At 47.1% G+C, this 21,794-nt stretch overlaps 1 protein-coding gene across 1 annotated transcript; it reads left to right on the top strand.

Moving 5' to 3' along the window:
• Positions 1-3,848: 3,848 nt before the first annotated feature.
• On the top strand, positions 3,849-21,791 carry NLRP2 (NLR family pyrin domain containing 2). Its single transcript, XM_075537822.1, has 8 exons — positions 3,849-4,137; positions 11,435-12,579; positions 13,348-13,805; positions 15,157-15,327; positions 16,814-16,978; positions 19,946-20,116; positions 20,451-20,621; positions 21,617-21,791. The coding sequence occupies exons 1-8, from the start codon at positions 3,849-3,851 to the stop codon at positions 21,789-21,791; spliced, it is 2,745 nt and encodes a 914-aa protein (XP_075393937.1).
• Positions 21,792-21,794: the final 3 nt, after the last annotated feature.

The following is a 21,794-nucleotide window of genomic DNA, read 5'->3' as shown; positions in this document are numbered from 1 at the left end:
TCAACCACGGTGCCCGGGATTCCTAAGTCCTCATCACCTGAACCTTCAAGTCTGCTTCCTTTGTGTCAATTGGAACTCCTGGCAACCCTACAGAACAGTGGATTTGCCCCTGCAAATCTTTACAGGAGTAGAAAGCCTCCTCTTTCTCCCCAGGAGCACCTGGTGGGTTCAAACTGCTGACCTTGAAGTCCGCAGCTCATTGTGTAACCCCACTATGGCACCAGGCCCCTTTCACATAGACCATCCCATTAAAAAATAATAGCAATCAGCGCTTTCTCCCTTGACTCCATTCTCCACCTTTTCCCTCAACCTTGCTGGTGTCCCCCCGGCCCAGACGAGAGTAGCTTCAGTTAATGGTTGGTGATATTAGCAATTGACTTTCTTTAGATCAATGGATGGTGTCCTGGTGTGTCAATGCTAACCAGAGCTAATAACTGTTGATTGTCTGGACCCACGATTGTTTCACCAGAGACAAATGGTCAGCTTCTGTAGGGAATCTAACCTTGGAAACCCTTTGGAGTAGTTGCACTGTGTCCTATAGGTCACCAGGAGTCTATTGGCTCAATGACAATAGATTGATGTTGGGTTTTGGGGGGTTTATGGGTTTCTCCCCCCGCCCCCAGTCACTGGAACCCGAACTTTGCCCAAATGAGAACAATGTGTAGACAGTTAATGAGGGAAGAGACACTTGCTGGTAATGAGCTTCAGTGGTGTCCACCTGAAGCTAGTATCCAATCCTTTGGAGTTGAATTTCAAGGAACAGCGTTCTCAAATCAATCATTGCCTTCTTTCTGAAATTGATTTTTTTAATTCCTTTTAAGAGACCTTATCTGCTGGATACAAGTGTTATTCTTTTTTCTCTAACAGACCTAGTGGCATAATGAGTGGTGGCTTAAGTCTCAGGCTGCTAACCACAAAGTCAGCGAGTCAAACCCATCAGGGAGAAAGATTCGACTTTCTGCTCCTAGCAAGATTTATTGTCTCGGGAATCACAGGGGCCTATAGATATCCTGTGAGACTGAATTAACTCGATGGCAGTGGATTTGTTTGGTTTAAAAAAAAATTGTCCAAACTCAGTTAAGACTAAATACTGGACTACTAATCTCAAGGTCAGTTCAAACCCACCAGCTGCTCCACAGGGAAAGAGGGCTGCCTGCTTCCATGAAGATTATAACTCTAATTCCATGGGACAGTTCACCCTGCCCTTACAGGGTCCTTGATAAATCAATCAGCTCAAAAGCAGTGAGCCTAATGGCTGACACATTCTCCTATAAAATTGTTTTGTAACAAAATTCAGGCTAACTAAATCTAGTGATTTCCCATAGCTCTGAGAGCTGTGCACAACACGTGTGTGTGTGTGTGTGTGTGTGTGTGTGTGTGTGTGTGTGTGTGTGTGTGAGAGAGAGAGAGAGAGAGAGAGAGAGAGAGAAAGAGAGAAAGAGAAAGAAAAGCCAAACCAAGCCAAGCCCCGATAATGCTGCCAACAGAAAGCTGGTCTCAACTGTTAGAGAAAAGTGAGTCTGATTCTTTAAGGTTTTTCTTACCAAGGAAACCAAATAGCATAAAAAAAATCTGACCTATGTTGGAAAAGACTGCCAGATACACTCTCCTGTAGTAATGTAACCTTGTTTATTCAAACTCTTTGCCCTTGAATGGATTTCACCTAGTGGCACCCGGTGGCACAGGGTAGAGCTCTTTAAGGTTTTCTGAGGTCATCAATCTTGACTGGAGCAAACAGCCTCCTCTTTCTCCCCCACGGAGTGGCTGATGGTTTGAATTGCCAACCTGGCACTTAACAGCTCAATATCTAACCCTCAGAAACACCAGGGTGCCTTGTGTCTGATCTAAATGAAGCAGTTGTCTCCCAGAAAGGTTAGCAGCTTCAGGAACCAACCCACAAAAGCAGTTCTGTGTCCTATAGGGCCCCCTGTGGGGTGGAATCAACTTGATGGTGAAGGAGTTGACTAGCTCATGGAGAAGGGGTCCCAATGAGATAGGTCTCATTGAGACCTCAGCCTCCTGGTTGCAGGTGGGTGGGGAGCACAATTGTTAGCAATTTGTTTCATCTCAGCAAAGGGGGAGGGGGGCACAGTTCTGTCTTACATTAAGATTAGCCAATAGTTCACCACCACCACCCCCTATACTTTTAAAAATCCCATTGTACCTAGTTTAAGTAGCTTTCTTGTTTCAACACTCCACCACAAATGAAAAGGGGGGTGTGCATTAACAGGTAACCACATAGGTAACAAAGTGAGCTGTACCCTAACCCTAAAAGGTCGCCTAAGTACATTGGAAGTCACCTGACACCAGTGCCCAGGGCATCTAAGGAGGGTTGGCTGTCTTCAGAGCCCAGACAGCAAGAGCACACATCTGCTCCTACAGTTAAAGCTTTCAGCTGGACAGCATTCAGCCAGGTGCTTGTAAGAGGTAAGCACTATGATTGGAGTATATAGTGGGGACAATATTCATTATGAGAATGTGATTGGGACTCATCTCCAACTTACAAGGGCGAAGGCCTCCCTTCACCCCATAAACCCAGCCTGCCAGACTTCTTATATGAGAATAAAGGATTTATCTGTGCACATTCTCTTCCCCGTCTCTGCTTCCCACACTGGACCACCAGGGCTCCCCATAAAGAGTACTCTGGACACCACTGAAAACAGTCTTCGGTAGCAGAGGGGGGGTCCGTGGGTTGGAACGCAACAGAAGGCATCCGTCTCATTACCTGCTGTGCATGTAGGTAGATAAGGGGACCTATTCATGTAGAGCGACCCACCAGCCTTTAAAACTTCCATTGGGTGTTGACAGATTTAATCTCTAGCCTCCAGTGCAATGGTTCTCAACCTATGGGTCGCAACCCCTTTGGAGGTAGACCGACCCCTTTCACAGGGCTTGCCTAAGACCATCAGAAAATACATAAATATTTCACAATATAAAATTACATGTTTTGTGATTATATGTATCATTTTATTGGCTCTTATAACAATCCACATATCAAGTGTATCCAGCACGTATGTTGCCATCAGAGGCAGAATTCCTTTCATTTGTAAATGACTTTGACGTTTCTAAATGGCCTTGGTGTTTTCCTTGCTCATCCTGGGGTAAGAGGACAACCGTGAGCCTGGTATTGCTTGGCTGTAAAACCAGGTCTCAGGTACTGGACTAAGACTGCATGAATAAGCAAATGCTACCTGAGTTTTCCCTCCATTGGAGAAGCTGCCCGTGAAGGAGCAGGTTGGGCAGTAGAATGGTCCTGTTCCAGGTGAAGGACAGCCATCTGTGTAGTGACTGGCATGGAGGACAGATCTAGCTTTCTCTTCTCCCCTTGTTTATTTTGCCGGTGTTGTGAAATCTGCACAACACATCCACCAACTCAACCCTTTGCTGCCGCCCAGTTCCGTGACCCTGGTTTACATTGAAGCAGTGTGCTCATTCTCCACCTCCTGGGTTAATTCCTGCTCCCATTCCCACCAACTCCCCACTAACCCACTTAGTCTCCTATCAATAACCTTCCCATTTACCATCGCCTCCTAACGCATGATGCTCAAAGCGGGCTTGGATTAAAATACCAAACGGCAGCCCTTGATCGAGTCCATGCCAACTCACCGTTGGATAGGACAGGGTAGAACTGCCCCTGTGGGTTTCCAAGACTGGCTCTGAACGGGAGCAGAAAGCCTCCCCTTGGCTCCTGTAAAGCAGCTGGCTGGTGGTTTTGAATGTCTGACCTTGCAGTTAGCGGCCTGATGCCACTAGGGCTCCTGAGTTACCTGTCGATTCTGTTGACTTTCAGACTCCGTGTCCTTTCATTGTCTTCCTGTCGAATCCTGAGATCCTCGTTGCTGGTCAAGATGGCATCTGTCTCACAAGTGGATCTTGACCTGCCTGCTCTCCTGGAAGAGCTGAGCCAGAATGAATTGGGCCAGTTCAAAACCCTACTGAAGTCCCTTCCCCAGCAGAGCGTCTTCCTCAGCCAGGAGTTGCCCGTGATGGAGGGCATCGATGAGGCCAACGGGAGGCAGCTGGCAGAAACGATGGTTCAGCACTGCCGCCGCTTCTGGGTTGACACGATGTCGCTTCTCCTCTTTAATAAGATCAACCAAACCGACCTGCATGAGAGAGTTGTGAATGAACGCTGGGGTAAGCAGAAATGAGTCCATTTTGCATGGAGATGGGTGAATGGCAGTGGCCAGGGTGGTAGAAATACTGAAATCACTGAGCCTTCCCCTGGGAGAAGTTACACCGCCTGCTGTTGAAGGGTTGGCATGTGTACATGTTTTGTGAATTAGGGGGGAAGATTTACAGATGACTATAGTTTTACATCCAAAGTAGTCCCTAAGTTGTTTCACCTCATCCAGGGCTTATCCCTCTTCCCCACTGGGTTTCCCATTTCTGTTCATCCTTTCGGGACCCTTCTGCTCTCTGTCCTTGGGTGAATATTGCCCTGCCCTTTTAGATCTTAAATGCTTGGATCAAAAACATGGTAGGGCAGCAGGGGAGGGCCAGACCTTCAGTTATAGACCTGAAAGGCAGATTAACAAGGCCATGGTCCTGGTCAGTCTCTCCTGTGATTGTTAGGTTTCTTGGGTGGGCAGTACCTCGGTTCTTGGCTTGGCACAGTGAAAGAATTCACACTGAAGGTCATTTTGTAATCCAAGTGTCCCATAATTCTCAGTTGCTGGGAGCTTTATGAAAGCAGGTCACCAGTGTGCAGTCCAGCACCAGCATCAAATGGGTCCTCATGAGTGGCGTGTCCAATTTGGGAAGAAAAAGGCAATAGACAGCAAGCAACAGGGGCCTGTCCCAATATCAGAATCAGGAGAGCTGGTCGGTGTCACCATATGTATAGTGGTGAGACGTGTAAGCCTTCATCGAGCACGTGGGTAATGGGTGAGGCAAAATGTGAGTCTGAGATAGCCTGAGTTCTTCAGGGAGGACATCTCGAAGAAAGTGTCTGGCAGGCAAGGGAATAAATGGTGATCAGGGCTCTTTAAGAATAGTAAACCGCAAACAGCAGATGCTTTTAGAGATTAGCGTAAACTAGGCATCTGGAGGAAGTCATTTATTCTATAGAGGTTATATGTGAAGAACCTATTTCCTGGAAAAGTATATGCATCTTATACTGACTCCGATGGGGATAGGGGCTACAGAGAGCTGCTTGCCTGCTCTTAAAGATGGGCATCTTCTAGAGTAGTGAGAAGCCAGGTGCCCATAAATGACAGCTTTACATTAGCATCTAAAAGAGGGCAGCTGTGGAGAGAATGCTTTCTAGCTGGAGAATACGTGTTAGGTTTTAGCTCTATCTCAACAGTGAAAGTCTTCTCTCCCTAGCGCTGGTCTTCCAAGCCCTGTGGTCATGAGTGTAGAGATTAGGCAGTTTACAATTTCATCCAGTTGTTTCCACACACCTGGGCATTTACCATCGCACCTGTGGGTGGAAAATCTTCTGGGTCTCTGGGTCTCTCTCCCACAGAGCTACCAGTAGATTCACGCCACCCATTTATCATGAGTAGCTGCACCTCTAGGGCTGTGTGTAGGTAGCAGAAAATTATGGATTGCTTAAGGAGCCTGTTTTTGTGGCTGACATGTTGGTCAGCATGATAAATCCACCCAGTGACATCAAGTTGATTTCAATTCGGGTTGACCCTTTAGGCAGGACTAGAGGAGAATTACTACTCCAGAGGATTTCCAAGATTGTAAGTCTCTACCTGGAGCAGCTGATGGAATTGCAGGCTAACACATAATCTCTGGCACCATCAGGTCTCCAGGGAGCATTTCCTCTCCTGCTCTTGAGCTTGACTTTTCGATCCCATCAAGTTGATTCCCCCATCTATGCCTGCTAGCTTGCTTGTTAAATCCATCTCTTAATACCAAAAAGATTAAAGACACAGCCTACACAAATACTGCCTCAACACGAAGATAACCCATTTCCCAAATGGGATTCAATTCACAGACCTAAAGGCTGGGATTTACAACATATTCCCTTATCCTAGTTTTCCCAGGGACTTTCTGAAGTTCCCTTGTGATTAGGACTGGGGAGGGCGCTGTCGCACAGTTCACCCCCACAACACCTGGTATCGCCTCATTCACACACACACACATAGACACACACACACATAAATGCACCATTTCAAAATAATCTACCAATACAGGAGTCGGGACTTTGATACAGTTTAAGGTGAAGGAGGAGACAGTTCATTATAGCCACTGCATAGTACTCATTATCCTTTTACAAATTGCTCATTTCTATGTCAGCTTAGGGCTCGATGCTCAAACATTTCCTGTCCACACAGTCTTTTTTTTTACCTCTACTTTGAAAATGGGGCGAGAGGGGACCCAGTGTCATATCTAATAGGGTTTGCATCTGAATGAGATCGACTTTATCACCCCCTTCCTTTTTCAGAGGCAGTCGGGAGAAGCTTCATTGCAGTATCGCCATCTGCATCAACAGGTAAATGACCTCAGACTGCCTCTTTTTCAAAAAGATCGTTGATACTCTGGCTTGGAGACACCACAGGCAAATCATGGTGGGAATTGGCAATCTGTTGATGTGAAGATTCTTGAAGGGACCCGGCCTTGGCAACGTTGGATATTCGATGCACATGAATCAACTTACCATACCAATTGACCGACTGACTTGGGACACATTTTTCTTGATCTTTAGGTTTCTCTCTTGAATTCTTTACAATGAACAAGAGAACTTTTTGAAATACTTTTTTAAATGTCCCTAAGGAAGGGGGGTAGAAGTAAATGCACCCCTACATGCATGAAAGGTTTTTTTAATTCATGAAAAGGCCCCATTGTGTTTTAATTCCATTTCCTATGAACTTCATAAAGTCCCTGTATGCATATATGTAATTTCATAGCTCCCTAGATAAATCAGTTGCTTCATAGTTCCATAACTCAGTACATACATAGATCCATCGATATGGCTCAATGGATAGCTTGTAGATACATGTAAGTAGATAGTAGCTTGGTAGGTCGGTACGTAGGTGAATGGCCACTCACTGTCATCCAGCTGATTCTGACTCATAGCAACCCCATAGAACAGGCTAGAACTGCCTCTGAGTTTTTGAGACTAACTCCAGGAAGAGAAAATCCCTTCTTTCTCTCACAGAATGGCCAGTGGGGGGGGGGGGGAGTGTGTGTTTATTTCCCCTACCCAGAAAAAGCATGAAAGCCTGAAATGACCCGAAGCCTCCCTTTCTACATCCTGTATATTATTAACATAATTACATAATCTAGGCTTCAATATTGAGACCCAATAGCTGAACTTGGATCATCTTGAGGGGGAAAAACCACTTTCTCTCAATAATAACTTTCAGTAATACCATTGTAACAAGCCCATAACACCCTTTTCCTTCAGAGACCATTGCGACTCTTGAACCACAAGATTCAAAATTGGAAGAAACAAATATGGAAGACGAACAAGGTTAGTAAACTAAGTGGGAGGAGTAAGCTAACTGGAGGCTACCCTTCATTGCTGCCTTCTCAATCCTCTTTTTCTTAATACACTATTTTTCCCCCATGGAAAAGATAACCTTCCCATAAGAATGGAGGGTAAACTAGACATGGGGTAAAATTGGAATTCAGCTCTTAGAAAGTTATGTGTGTGTATGTGATGGATCCTGGAAGTTCAGGTAAGATTGATAGTAACTCACAAGACAACACATCATAGGGATGTGTCTAGCCTAAGCTGACATAATGACCAACCTAGGCTTGTTATTGGTAGTTACCATCCAGTTGGCTGTGAGCCTTGGGGATTGTGTGTAAAATGAAAAGTCGCCCATTCCTGTGCCCTCGTCATGACTGTTTTGTGTGGTGAAGCACATTGTGACTATTGGTGCCAATCCATTGAAGTGTTTCTGTCTTCACTGACTCTCTTCTGAGCATTGATGGGTTTCTCTAGCCATTTGGTCTTTCCTGAGAGACCTGTCCCAATTAAGCAAGCCAGCGTGTCTTTATCCTTGCTCCTAGAAGAACATCTGCAGATGTATTTCTAACCTAAAATTAAGTCGAGTCTCCCTGGACCATTATTTTTTCCACTTCTTGATTTCATTGAATTACACACTATAAATGTCCCTTAATTAAAATGAACAATATATACATAAACTTTGTTTTAATCATTTTATTGGGGGTTCATACAATGCATATCACAATCCATACATACATCCGTTGTGCCAAGCACATTTGTACATTCATTGACCTCATCATTCTCAAAACATTTGCTTTCCACTTAAGCCTGGCATCAGCTCCTCATTTTGCCTCCTCCCTCCCCATTACCTACTCCCTCACGAGCCCTTGATAATTTATAAAGTATTTGTCACATCTTACACTGTCAGATGTCTCCCTTCACCCACTTTTCTGATGTCCATCCCCCCAGAGAGATTATATGTAGATGCTTGTAATCGGTTCCCCCTTTCCACTCCACTCTCCCGGTGTCTCCATTCTCACCAATGGTCCTGAAGGGATCATCCATCCTGGATTCCCTGTGTTTCCAGTTCCTATCGGTACCAATGTACATTCTCTGTTCCAGCTGGATTTGTAAGGTAGAATTGGGATCATGAGAGTGGAGGGTGGGGAGAGGAAGTATTTAGGAACTAGAGGAAAGTTCTATGTTTCATCGTTGCTACACTGCACCCTTAGATCCATAAACTTAAAGTGGTCCTCAAACTATAGTATACTTTTACAATAATTTCATCACCCAACATCCCTTGGGTCCATTTACAGTGGCTCCTTGGCCTCCATCCTAGGCAGCCACTCACCTTAATTTTCCTTCTACACACCTGGTACTTCGGGTCTGGATTCCAACTTTTGTTGCTCTTTTGTCGGAACCTCCCAGGTCCTCCTGTGTCATCAGCCCTTCATGTTGCTGAATTAAGCCCATCATTACGATGTAGACCACCTTTTGAGTCCCCCAATTCATGGATTTGATTTTCTTTTGATTCAAATGAACTGACTGGGAAGGGCTTTGTATGCCCAAGTCTTCATTTCTCTTGGGGGAGACATCTGGGAGTTGTCTAGTATTTCAGACCAGTCGCGTGTGATGAATATTGGTACTTAAACACTGCAGCCAGTAGGGTGATCATCTGTCTTTGTTCTTCTAGCTCTTGTGTCAGATCAGCAGGAAAAGATGAGTTAACTACAATATATGGACTTTGGGTTCATTTTTCTTTTGTACTCTATTGAACACACTAAAAAGAAGTGTGTTAGGCTGGAAAACAAATCCCACAACACTCATAAGTTTTATATTTCAAGAAGTCATTGCACTTTCAGGAAAACATCCCAGTCCAGCCCAGATCCAGTCCATCCGTCTGATACCAGTCCAAAAATCCCTCCTCAGACTTGAGCGACCGCAAGCAATGATGCAAAGTGCAGGAAGATCACAGGCTGCTGGTGGGCGCAAAGTCTGGTGGGCCCAATGGTGTACCTCCAGGGCACTCACAGGTCTCGGTGTGGCTCTCCAGCATGAAGGTGTTTGGTTTGAAGACTTGAGGAGAGGATATTTGTTAAGGATTTCTCAAAGCAGTACTTCAGAGGTGCATCCAATCCACCCTGCGCCAGCTTCTGAACGCCTGGAGCCCACAAGCATTTTAAATTCTGTGCACTATCTGCCTTTCCATCAAGATTTCTTCTATAACATTTCATTAAAAAATGGTCAGCAATGGTGGCCTGACACCATCCAGTTCTTCTGATCACGTGGCAAAGGAGACCATTGTTCAAGGAAGCAGGTAGCTGCATTCTGTATCTTCCTGTTCTTGACTTTCCTGGGTTTTTGGTTTTTTGTTTTTTTAGGTGAATAAAGATCATTTGCTGTGCCTTCGGTGGTCTCCTGGAAGTTAAAGAACCCCAAGCACTATAGAATGGGTTTTGTTAAACACCTTTTTGGTTTTATTTCAATGATGGAGGCTAGAAACCTACAATCAAGGTCTTGGCTGAGGCAATCTTCTCCAAACCTCCTAGAGAAGATTCTTCTTCGTCTCTCATGGTGTCTCAGATATTTGTTGGCCTGGGGACACCATAACTCCCGTTTCTGTCTTCATATGATTCCTTTCTTTGTGTGCTTCTCCTGTGTCTTTGTGTCCAAATCCACACCCTCCCTCCCTCTTATAAAGATCTTGTTTATCCTTGATATCTGCAGAGACTATTCCTAAATAAGGTCACATACTGAGGTTTCAAGTGGACATGAGCTTAGAGGGATATTTTTCAACCCATGACAGTATCTCTTGCACATCTATCTTTCTCTAAAATCTTGGATTCCTAGATGATCAAGACCAGAAGATTATTCAAGGAGTGCATGGTCTAGTAATACAGGCCCATGTAAATTTATTTAATACCGTTTAGAACTTGCTGTAAAAATAACCAAGCCCACTGTTATCAGTTTGATTAACTCATGTTAGGCGCCGTCAGTATGGCTCTAATTCATAACGAGTGACCCTACAGTCAACAGAAGAGAGTACCTCCCAGTCTGTCATCCCCACAATGATTGGAGCCCATTGTTCCCGCCACTGTCGATCCATGTTCTCAAGGGATGTCCTCTTTCACTGTTCCCCCTCTGCTTGACCAAGCAGAATGTCTTTTGCCAAGGACTGGTCTCGAACCCACTAGCACTCGATGCTGACTCACAGTCTAGAATTGGCCCTGAGAATCTCCCAGACTATAACGATTTCCTCAACAGTTTTATTAGCCTACCACTCACATCACGTGACTCAGTAGTTCGATCTGCTCCATACTGTAACTTTACAGGAGTGAAAGGCTCCATGTTTCTCCCAAGGATCGGCTGGTGGCTTTGAACTCGCCGATCTGCGGCCCAACGCATAAGCACTGTGCCACCAGGACTCTGCGTTCATAGCAACCTTCTACAGGGTTTTGATGCTGTTAATCTTAACAAGATCAGCTGACCTCATCTTTCTACCATGGAGTGGCTGGTGGGTTTGGTCCACCAACTTTGTGGAGAGCAGCCCACTGCTAACCTGCAGGCACCACTATGAATTGCTATATATGGTCTGTTGGGTTTTGATCGCCGATGACGGCTCTTGGTTTAAGGTGGCATCTGTCCTATCAATCATCATGATCGTGAACACAGGCATCATACCTCCCCGCATGTGCTGGGAAGCCTGCTTGATCATGTTTTTGATCACAGGAAGAACAGGCTACTGTGTCAAACCTCTCTCGGAATTTTATTTGTTGCTGCTTTGGCAGAAGTTCTGCGGGCAAGGGAAGATTTTCCAAAAATCTACAAGCGCCTGAGTATTTAACAGACTGGTAATATCTCGGGATGCATTTGGTGTTGGGGTGGTGCTGCGTACACATACGTTTGTTCGCCCGCCTTGCTACATAATACAAAGTGGTTTTTGTTAGGCTTTTTGTTTTCTGTTTCTTCTTAACCGGCAACTAACAATGGCCTCTCTGGCCCCCTACCTTTCTGTCTCTGAAGGTCACAGGGATGAGTATATCTCTCTATTGAAGAAGAAGTTTGTGAAAATCTGGGAAAACAACTTCTACCCTGGGACCATTGAAAATTTCCCTCTCGTCTGCCAGAGGTACGCGACCATGGTCCCGTTCTACAACCAGGAGACACACACGGGGCCATTGCCATACACAGTGGTTCTGCGTGGGCCTGCCGGTGTTGGGAAAAGCACACTGGCCAAAAAGCTGATGATGGACTGGGCAGAGGACAAACTCGAGAAGACATTCCAGTATGTCTTCTACCTGAACTGCAAGGAGCTCAACAAAAGGGGGCCATGTAGCTATGCCCAGCTGATGGCGAAGTGCTACCCAGAGTTGAAAGATAACATTCTGGCCATCATCGCCGAAGCACAGAATGTCCTGTTTGTCATCGATGGTTTCGACGAGCTGAGATTCCCTCCAGGGGCACTGATCCGAGATATAACTGGCAACTGGAAGAAACAAAAGCCTGTACCTATCCTCTTGAGTAGTCTGCTGAAGAAGATGCTCCTCCCCAATGTCACTCTGCTGATCACCACGCAACCCTGGATGCTGAGAGAGCTCCGGTATGTGTTGGAAGAGCCGCTCATCATTGACGTCGAAGGCTACCTCGAGGTGGACAAGATGGCCTATTTCTTGGAGCACTTCCAGGATGAAGACCAAGCCCAGAAAGCTTTCAACTTGATGAAGAGCAACCCGGCCTTGTTCAGCTTGGCCTCGGCACCCATGGTGTGCTGGCTTGTTTGTACTTGCCTAAAGCTGCAGATGGACCAAGGGCAGGACCCTGCACCCACCTGCCAGACCGTCACATCGCTCTTCTTCCGTTTTCTCTGCAACCAGTTCACGCTCGTGCCCGACAGCGACCGCCTCGAGGGCCTGGGGGCCGTATTGAAGACTCTGTGTCTCCTGGCAGCTGAAGGGGTGTGGACACAGGTGTCTGTGTTTGGTGTGGAGGACCTCGAGAGACTTGGGGCCAAGGAGTTTGAGATCAGTCCTTTCCTGGAGAGGAGTATCCTTCAGAAGGACCGAGATTATGAAGGCTATTACTCCTTCATCCACCTCAGTGTCCAGCAGTTCTTTGCTGCCATGTTCTATGTTCTGGGTAGGGAGGGGGAGGAGGAGAAGGAAGAGGACGTGGAGGAGACAGGAGAGGAGGAGGAAGAGACAGAGGAGGAAGAGACTGGAGAAGAGGGGGAGGAAGGGAGAGAGACTGGAGAGGAGGGGGAGGAAGGGAGAGAGACTGGAGAGGAGGGGGAGGAAGGGAGAGAGACTGGAGAGGAGGGGGAGGAAGGGAGAGAGACTGGAGAGGAGGGGGAGGAAGGGAGAGAGACTGGAGAGGAGGGGGAGGAAGGGAGAGAGACTGGAGAGGAGGGGGAGGAAGGGAGAGAGACTGGAGAGGAGGGGGAGGAAGGGAGAGAGACTGGAGAGGAGGGGGAGGAAGGGAGAGAGACTGGAGAGGAGGGGGAGGAAGGGAGAGAGACTGGAGAGGAGGGGGAGGAAGGGAGAGAGACTGGAGAGGAGGGGGAGGAAGGGAGAGAGACTGGAGAGGAGGGGGAGGAAGGGAGAGAGACTGGAGAGGAGGGGGAGGAAGGGAGAGAGACTGGAGAGGAGGGGGAGGAAGGGAGAGAGACTGGAGAGGAGGGGGAGGAAGGGAGAGAGACTGGAGAGGAGGGGGAGGAAGGGAGAGAGACTGGAGAGGAGGGGGAGGAAGGGAGAGAGACTGGAGAGGAGGGGGAGGAGGAAAGGGGGGAGACTGGAGAGGGGGAGGAGAAAGGGGGAGAGGCAGGAGAGCAGGGGGAGGAGGAAGGGGGAGAGCAGGGGGAAGAGGAAAGAGAGCCCAGAGATCAGGAGGAGGAGGAGGAGGAGGAAGGGAGAGATACGGGAGAGGAGGTGGAATATGAGGAATATTGGGAAAGCCCCAGGAGGGGAGATATTGGGGATTTACAGAAGCTGTTCTCCACTGAAGAAGTCGTAAATAACCGCAGCCTGACCCAGGTGGGATACTTCCTATTTGGCCTCATGAACACAGAGAGGGTCAGAGAGCTGGAGAAGATGTTTGGCTGCCAAGTGCCGATGGACTACAAGCTAGCCTTGCTGAAACAGAAGGTGAAAGCCCATGGGAACAAGCCCCCCTCAGTCAGGCGCACAAGGGAGATTTTTTGCCGTCTCTATGAATCTCAGGAGGAGGCGTTTATAAAGGAGGCCATGGCCTGCTTCAAGGAAATCTCGCTCAAGCTTCAGGATAAGATGGACATAGTACGCGCATCTTCCTGCCTCAAGTATAGTACGAACATGGAGAAAATGTCACTGAAGATTGAGAAGGGGTTATTTCTCGAGTATGGCTGCTCAGAATTGGACAGGTAAGGACTCGCTGTTACTCTTGGCTCTATCCTCAGCCTCCCCGCCAATAGGAATAGGCCGTGTTAGTTGCCATTGAGTCGATTCTGGCTCGGGTGTGCACAGTGGGATTTTCAAGCCTGTGGATCTTTGTCCCACTGGGTGGCTGGTGGCTTCAAGCACATTTAACCCCGGCGGCCCCTCGGGCTGCTGTGGTGCATAGTTGCTTGGCTCTCTGGCCCAAACCATTTGAGAACTATCAACTGAGCATGTCTGTTTCTCATCCCAGCCTCGTGTGTGTTGTTTTTGTTTATTTGTTTGTTTTCACTCCTAGAGCATGTAAACCATGCTCTACAAAAAGTGACAATTTTCTGTTGGTAATTCCTTAATCTCTTAATATTGCTTCAAGATATATAGTAGTTTGGGGGCTTTTTTTTGCCATGGGGTTTGGGGGAGGATGTAAGCTAGGAGTTTGCAATTCAAATGATCAACTTTATATTCAACAGTTTAAATCACTCACCAACCCACCAATGCCCACCTTCCCAGTAATTCACCTGTTACCCTGTCCCTCTTTTGGACTATGTTCCATTTTGCCCCACTTGACACCCCTCAAGGATCTTGGCCCATTGTTGAAGCTCCCCAACCCTCCTTTGCAAATTGTTCCCTTTGGTCTTTTAGTTTGTGGGGTTATTGTTTTTTCCCAAGAACTGGTCTCATAACCGTTGTCCTTCGGTGATTAGAAGGTTTGTTGGTTTGTTTTTTTCCTAATGTGACTTTGCATCAAGCCCAAGGGCAAAAACTAGTCTCAAGACTGGAAAATGGCTTTGGATCTGAGAACTCATTTCCTTTTCTTCCCCCCAGCCCCCCCAATGTCAGATCAGAAAAGGTCTCCTTTGTGGGGACTTGACTAGCACACAAAGCTCTGCCAGGGAAGCTTCTTGGAGTAAAGGAGGAGAGGAAATCCCAGCCCCTCGTTTCCGACTCAGGGTGGCCTCTTGTGTTGAGGAAAGAGAGCTGTGAGTTCAGTTTTCAATGACTGGTCCCCTGCCCCCCCCCTCACCCCCACCCCCCTTTTTAAAATAGGTCTCTAGGCTCTTCTTTCCAAGGTGCTTCTTGGTAGTCTCCCGTCCTCACGCTTTCCGACAGTGACTGCACATAACCCTATACACAGCCCACTTTAAGCTGTTATGAATGGTAGGAAGATACTTCCATGGACTTAAATTACTCTCGCATTCAGTGTCTGGGATAAGACCCACCCCCTCAGTCTCGAATAATATCCAGGAGGCGCCGGGGCTGCTGTTCCTTAGGTTCTCAGAAGGGTAGGAAAGGGTTAGAAAGTAGACTCTCCCCCCCCCCATCTCTCGCTCCCTGCAGCTTCAAGGAGGATCCACACATTCTACCACGCTGGGTGGATCTTTGCTCCATCCTCGGCTCAAACAAGAACCTGGTATCGCTGGACTTGAGTGATTGCTACCTGAGTGAATCGGCCGTGAGGATTTTCTGTGACCAGATAAACTCTACCTCCCACTCTCTCCAGCAAGTGAGGTAAGGAACGGCTCATCGTAATGGCCCAAGTTCCCCAAGGGCATGACCAACTGCTTCTTGGGTTTTAAGACGGGAGCACTATGTTTGAATCTCTGCCTCGGATTCCAACCCAGGATCTCAGGACACAAGTCATTGAGGAGCTTCCTGTCCTCCTAACTTTGTGTCTGGGAAAGTCCCATAAAGTGACATCAAGGAAATGTGAAGTATGGTTTAGACAGCCATACCATGACAGAAAGAGACATCAAGATTCTAGGGGGAAGTTCAGATACCGGTAACCAGAGCACTGTATGCAGACCAGAGTTTCTCAGCCGCTGTTGAAATACAGGGCTGGGTGTTACTTTGTTTGGAGGAGGTCTGTTGTGTTAGACTGGGTTGATAAGAGGAACAAATTCAGAAACCCTCATATATAAGAAAGAGCTGTATATCAAAGAGCAATTGTATATTGAGAAAGCATCCCAGCCCAGTCCAGATCAAATCCATAAGTCTGATATTAGTCCATATGTCCAATGCTAGTCCATAAATGCCTCTTTAGACTCAGGCAGCACATACAATAAATGCCGAATGCAGATCACATGGCAGTGGGTAGGAAGTCTTGTGGATGCCATGGCAATGGAAGCATCTCAATGCTGGCGCGAGTCTCCATGGGTCTTCTCCAGCCCTCTTGAGTGTCTCAACAGCAGGAAAGGGAAGGCAGAGAGACTGGGTCTGGCCTCCAGTGAGCTGTGTATTTCCATCGTGCCTCCAAATGAGGTCATCAAGCTTCTACCTGATTGACAGGCTAGACTCCACCCACCCCTTTGCTCAAGTTGACAGAGTATGTAACCGCCACACCTGTGCACAGCAGGATGTTTACAAGTGGCCCTGGCCTCTTTCAATATTAGCGGCACATAGTCCCCTACAGTTGGGAGCATCTAAAGTGCTTCCAGTGGTTACCGAATGTCCCAGTGGGGATGTCCAGTCACCCCTGACCCAGACTCTGATGAGAATGGAGAACAACAAATGAAGCGAATAGTCGTGGAAGGGCCTGTCACTTGGAACAGGGGCATTGGGCGGTGGTAGAATGCTCACTTCGTATAAGATTGTCGGCCAGTGCCCCTCACGCACGGTGCCTCCCCATCTAGCCCTGTAAGCTTTCATGACGCTGTGAATGCTGAGCAGCAGGCTTCAGGAGTGCCCAAACTTAAAAGGGATTCGGAGGAAAGACTTGATCGACTATACCTTGTAGATCACAGTAGGATCCACAATCCAAGGCAGAATGGTGGCACCAGCATAATGCAACATTTCCTTCTGGTATTGTGGGGAGCAAAAAATAAAACTCGAAGCATTTTTGTTTGAAGAGGCTTCTGGTTTCTGCAAGCCGTTGAGCAGCCTTAAAGAAACGGGGGCCTCTGATCCACTTCCTAAAGCTTGAAAACACTGCAACCCTTGGTTTCTCTATGCATGAAAGAGATGGTGAAACTAAGATTCTCATCTGTTTTCTCTCTAGCCTCAACCACATCTTTCCTAGTGTGGCTTATCAGAACATCTGCTTCGCTTTCGTCGGTCAGAAGACGCTGGCACATCTGACCCTTCGAGGCAGCACGCAGAATGACATGCTTCCCCTCTTGTATGAGGGCCTGAAGCACCCGGAATGTAACTTGCAGTACCTGAGGTATAGCTCCTCCTCCCCAAGACCTCAGCCCCACAGCTACCATGAATTTACATACGTGGTAGATAAGGGTGTCCCCAAGGCTGATGAGGGGATTGTTCCTGGGGTGTGGTGCGGAGTTAAGCACTTGACTGCTTAACCAAAAGGCTAGTGGTTTGAATCAGCCCAGCAGTCAGGCCTCAGGAAGGTTTGGCGAGGGAGCTGCTTGCCTAGAAATGATGACATGCAAGAAAACTATATAAAGCAATGTCATCATGGATTTCACCAGGGATTGTATGAGTCTGAAGGCACTGGGCAGTCACTGATTTGGGTGGGAGTTTTCTGTAGTCTGATGAGACATGGTGCTAGTGACGTGTGACACAAGGTCCAGCCTCAAGCAGGAGCTGGAGTTCAGCTTCTGCCTGGAACACCAGGAAGCCATATACCAACCGTAAGCAATAACCCCATTTCCAAAGAACCTTGCAGACAGTGATTGCCATCCTAGCAGATCCTTTGCTACAGGGCTGATACCTCCTACAGGTACCGTAGATAAACTGATCCGAATATCAGCCGAGGCACCTAATTTTTTTTTAATCATTTTATTAGGGGCTCATACAACTTATCACAATCCACACATACATCATTTGTGTAAAGCACATTTGTACATTCATTTCTCTCATCATTCTCAAAGCATTTGCTCTCCACATAAGCCCCTGGCATCAGCTCCGCATTTTTCCCCTCCCTCCTCGCTCACCCCTCCCTCAGGAACCCTTGATAATTTATAAATTTTCTTGTCATATCTTTCACTGTCTGAAGTCTCCCTTTACCCACTTTTCTGTTGTCCATCCCCCAGGGAGGAGGTCATATATAGATCCTTGTAATTGGTTCCCCCTTTCTACCCCACCTTCTCTCCACCCTCCTATCGCCACTCTCGCCACTGGTCCAGAAAGGACCATCTGTCTGGATTCCCTGTATTTCCAGTTCATATCTGTACCAGTGTACATCCTCTGGTCTAGCCAGATTTGTAAGGTAGCATTGGGATCATGATGGGGGTGGGGGGCGCGGGAGGATTTAGGAACTAGAGGAAAGTTGTGTGTTTCATCGTTGCTACACTGCACCCTGACTGGCTTTTCTCCTCCCTGCAACCCTTCCATAAGCGGATGTCCAATGGCCTACAGATGTGCTTTGGGTCTCCACTCCGCACTTCCCCTCCCTCACAATTATGTTTTTTGTTCTGATGATGCAAGGCACCTAATTTTACCACAAAAACTGCATTTAAAATATGCTGAAAAACTCAGCTTATACAGTACATTGTGATTTAGAATTTCACCTCTTGGCCCTACCCCTACCCCCACCCCTGGCCAAGACAACCCTTCTGAAGCATCAAGTTGCCCCTTTACCCTGGTAGTCTGGTTTTCTAGATCTTGCCATGAGAGGTCTCCTCATGGTTGGCCCTGGTAAAGACTGACATGAAGAGTCATGGGAATCCCATGACTCAGTTAACCACAGTGGAGTTGACAAGGACAAGATAGTGGATCTCTGCCCACAGTGACCTCCAGTTTAACTTTGTAGACCTGGTCCTCACTGAGGAGCCTTCGATGCCACAAACATTTCAAGCATTTGCCTCAAATCCATAGGGACCTCGGAGGGAAAAACCTTTGTGATCTGATTCTGACAGGTCACAGCCATTGAAGACCCCATGGGAGGGGGCCGGGGTTTGATTCTGGCACCCACGGAGTTGTCTGGGCCAGGAGGCAGAATTGACCCGGCAGATAGAACGCTTATCTTAACCTTTTTCTTCCCTTTTTTCCAAACGATGTTTTTGTTTGTTTTTCATATATTTGTACTTTTCACTCACCATTCTGTATCCGCCAGGTCTACCCCCATTGTAAGCTGTTTCAGATACATTTTTCTTGAACGTCTCTTGGTATTCTACTGTGTGCATGTGTCCTAGTTTAGTTTGCCTGGGTGGGCACTTGGGTGGTTTTCGGGAACATTGATTCACGTTGGCAGCTCTTTGTGCCCTCGGATGTAAATACCCAGTAGCTAGAAGGGTTGGGTCGTGGTATTTCTGTTTCCAACTTTTCTAGGAACTGCAACCCTATGTTCCACAGTCATTAACGGGTCATTGTGCAGTCCCACCAGTACTGTGTACAAGGGTTCTGGTCCCCACACTCGGCATGTGTTCTTCTCTGCAAGGATGAGATGAATTCGTTGACTTGCTTTCGGGAGTAGACATGTTAAGTCTTCCTATCATGAGGACCCCACGTGACAGAAGACATCAACCCCATGGGGTTTATGAGATGGCAATCTTTACAGAGAACCTGGTCTTTTTTTCAGGAAGAATGTCTGGGTGAGTTTAAACTGCCAACTTTGGTCAGCAACTCAGTCCTCCTGTACCAGGTCCTTCTGGGAGTTGGTTTCAATATATCTCATAGGTTATTGTAGGGCAACTTAAAACACTTCTCATTGGACTTTACATCTCCCTGAGATACGAAAGAACAGAGCTTATCATTTCTAAAGTTTAAAAATATTGTGTAGCTCTTTGTTTCTACCTAGGTACAAGATAGTTTCAAAAATGCAATACTTCATCTTCTCTGGCCTCAAATAGGTCTGAGTCAGCAGGCCTAAAGCAGTGGTTCTCAACCTCTGGGGTTGAACGACCCTTTCACAGGGGTCACTCGATTCATAACAGTAGCAAAGTTACAGTGATGAAGTAGCAACGAAAATAATTTTATGGTTGGGGGGGTCACAACATGAGCAACTGTATTAAAAGGGTCACAGCATTAGAAAGGTGGAGAACCCCTGGCCCAAAGGGAGGGCCTTGCTTGGAATTGGCTTTTTCAACTGTCTCCCCAGATGCTGATCCAGCTGAACTAGTGACCACATGTTAACAACTGCTCTTGCTAATTCAGACCCTACAGTGAAGCTGAGACAATTATATGGTGTTTGGACACTCAAGGATGACTTTGTTCCTGTTTTCTCCTGCAGCCTGGAATCTTGTTCGACTACCGTTGACCAATTGTCAGATATCTTCTTCATCCTTAAAATCAACCGGTCTTTAACATGCCTGAATCTCACAGACATTGAACTCTTTGATGAGGGTGTGATGTCGCTGTGTGACACGCTGAAGCACCTGGACTGTTCCCTACAGAAGTTGTCGTAAGTCTAGACCTGGAAAGCCCATCTCGACCTCCTGTCTGGGTACCAAGAGGAGTGGGGTTGGTGGTTAATACTTCAAATGGAGAGCATGCTAAGCAATGCATAGGATAGAAACTCTTGGCTCCCATTTCTGGTACCTTGTATCTTGAGTTGCCTTCCTGTTCTTTCGTGTCTGATTACTAACACAGGAAAGGGGATGAGGTGAAGGGGGGTCTGGGTGGGTAAAGGAAGTCACCGGGAGAGTTGTAACTGAGGACTCTAGCATCTGGGCAGCCACGAAGGTGGGACTCTGGAAGTGCTTCCGCCATCTTAACTTTGTGTGCTGCGTCGACAGGTTGGAAAAGTGTCTCCTCACCAAAGCCTGCTGCAAGGATCTCTCTTCTGCTTTGGTCAACAACCAGAAGCTGACACACCTGTGCTTGGCCAAGAATGAGCTGAGGGATGATGGGGTGAAGCTCCTGTGTGAGGGCTTGAGGAGCCCTAACTGTAATCTACAAACCCTGGTGTAAGTCTCTACACTACACACCTCCCGTGCACACCCCCTGCCCATTCTCCTCATGCCCCATCCACCCCCAAAATGAGTCTTAATGAGGCTAAAGTGGAAGTTGATGTCTGGGTTTGTGCTCCTTCTGAAAGCTCTGGGGTAGCCCATTCTTTTTCCTTTTCAGCTTCTAGAGCAGTGGTTGGAGAACCACTGGGGGGGTCAAAGGACCCTTTCACAGGGGTCGCCCAATTCATCACAGTAGCAAAATTACAGTGATGAAGTAGCAACGGAAATAATTTTATGATTGGGGAGTGGGGTGGGGGGTCACCACCACATGAGGAAGTATATTAAAGGGTCGCGGCATTAGGAAGGTTCAGAACCACTGTTCTAGAGGCTGCCTGCATTCCTTGGCTTATTTCCTTTCGTTCCCAAAGCTTTCACATCAAAGCATGTTGAACTCAATCTTCTACCACATACCCCCCCCCCCACACACACACCCCTTTGCCTCCTTCCTTGAGTTTCTTACTCCTAGAATAGTCTTTCCTCCTTTCTTTAAAGGGCTCCTGTAATTGCCTTAGGTCCACCCAGAGTAATCTAAGATAACCTCTCCCATATCAAGAGTTTTGTGTACATCTTCAAAGTGCTCTGTGCCCAATACGTACCCAAATCTACAGATCACGGGATTAGAACAATGGACATCTTTAGCCTGTGCCTACCAGATCTCCAGGTGTGGTACACACAGTTTGCAGACCCACACTGCTCACCAAAAGCTCAATGGTCCCACATTCCCCTTTGAGCCGACAGTCTGCCTCAATCAAGAGCATTAGGTAAGCCGTCATGCCACGAAATCCACCCTGAGCCCTGGAGTCAAGGGCAAAGAGCTTTGGTGCTTGTTCTTCACTCAGACTCCACCGCTCCATCACTTCATTCTCAAGTCTCACTTTTCCAAGACCGATGGTATTTGGAACCTTGAGCCAACAGATATTTTCTTCATCTAACATGTGATTGATTTCCAGGCTGTGGGACTGTGGCGTCGCCGATGAGGGCTGTAGTCATCTCTCAAAGCTGCTCCAACAAAAATCGAGCCTCACCCAGTTGGATCTGGGGATGAATCACATAGGATTCACCGGGCTGAATTTTCTGTGCGAAGCCTTGAAAGAGCCGACGTGTAGCCTGAAATGTCTCTGGTAAATT

This window comes from Tenrec ecaudatus, chromosome 18 (genome assembly GCF_050624435.1).
Source record: "Tenrec ecaudatus isolate mTenEca1 chromosome 18, mTenEca1.hap1, whole genome shotgun sequence".
In the NCBI taxonomy this organism is placed as follows: domain Eukaryota; kingdom Metazoa; phylum Chordata; class Mammalia; order Afrosoricida; family Tenrecidae; genus Tenrec; species Tenrec ecaudatus.
The sequence above is the reverse complement of the archived record's forward strand: the minus strand, read 5'-3'. Positions and strand labels throughout refer to the sequence as shown.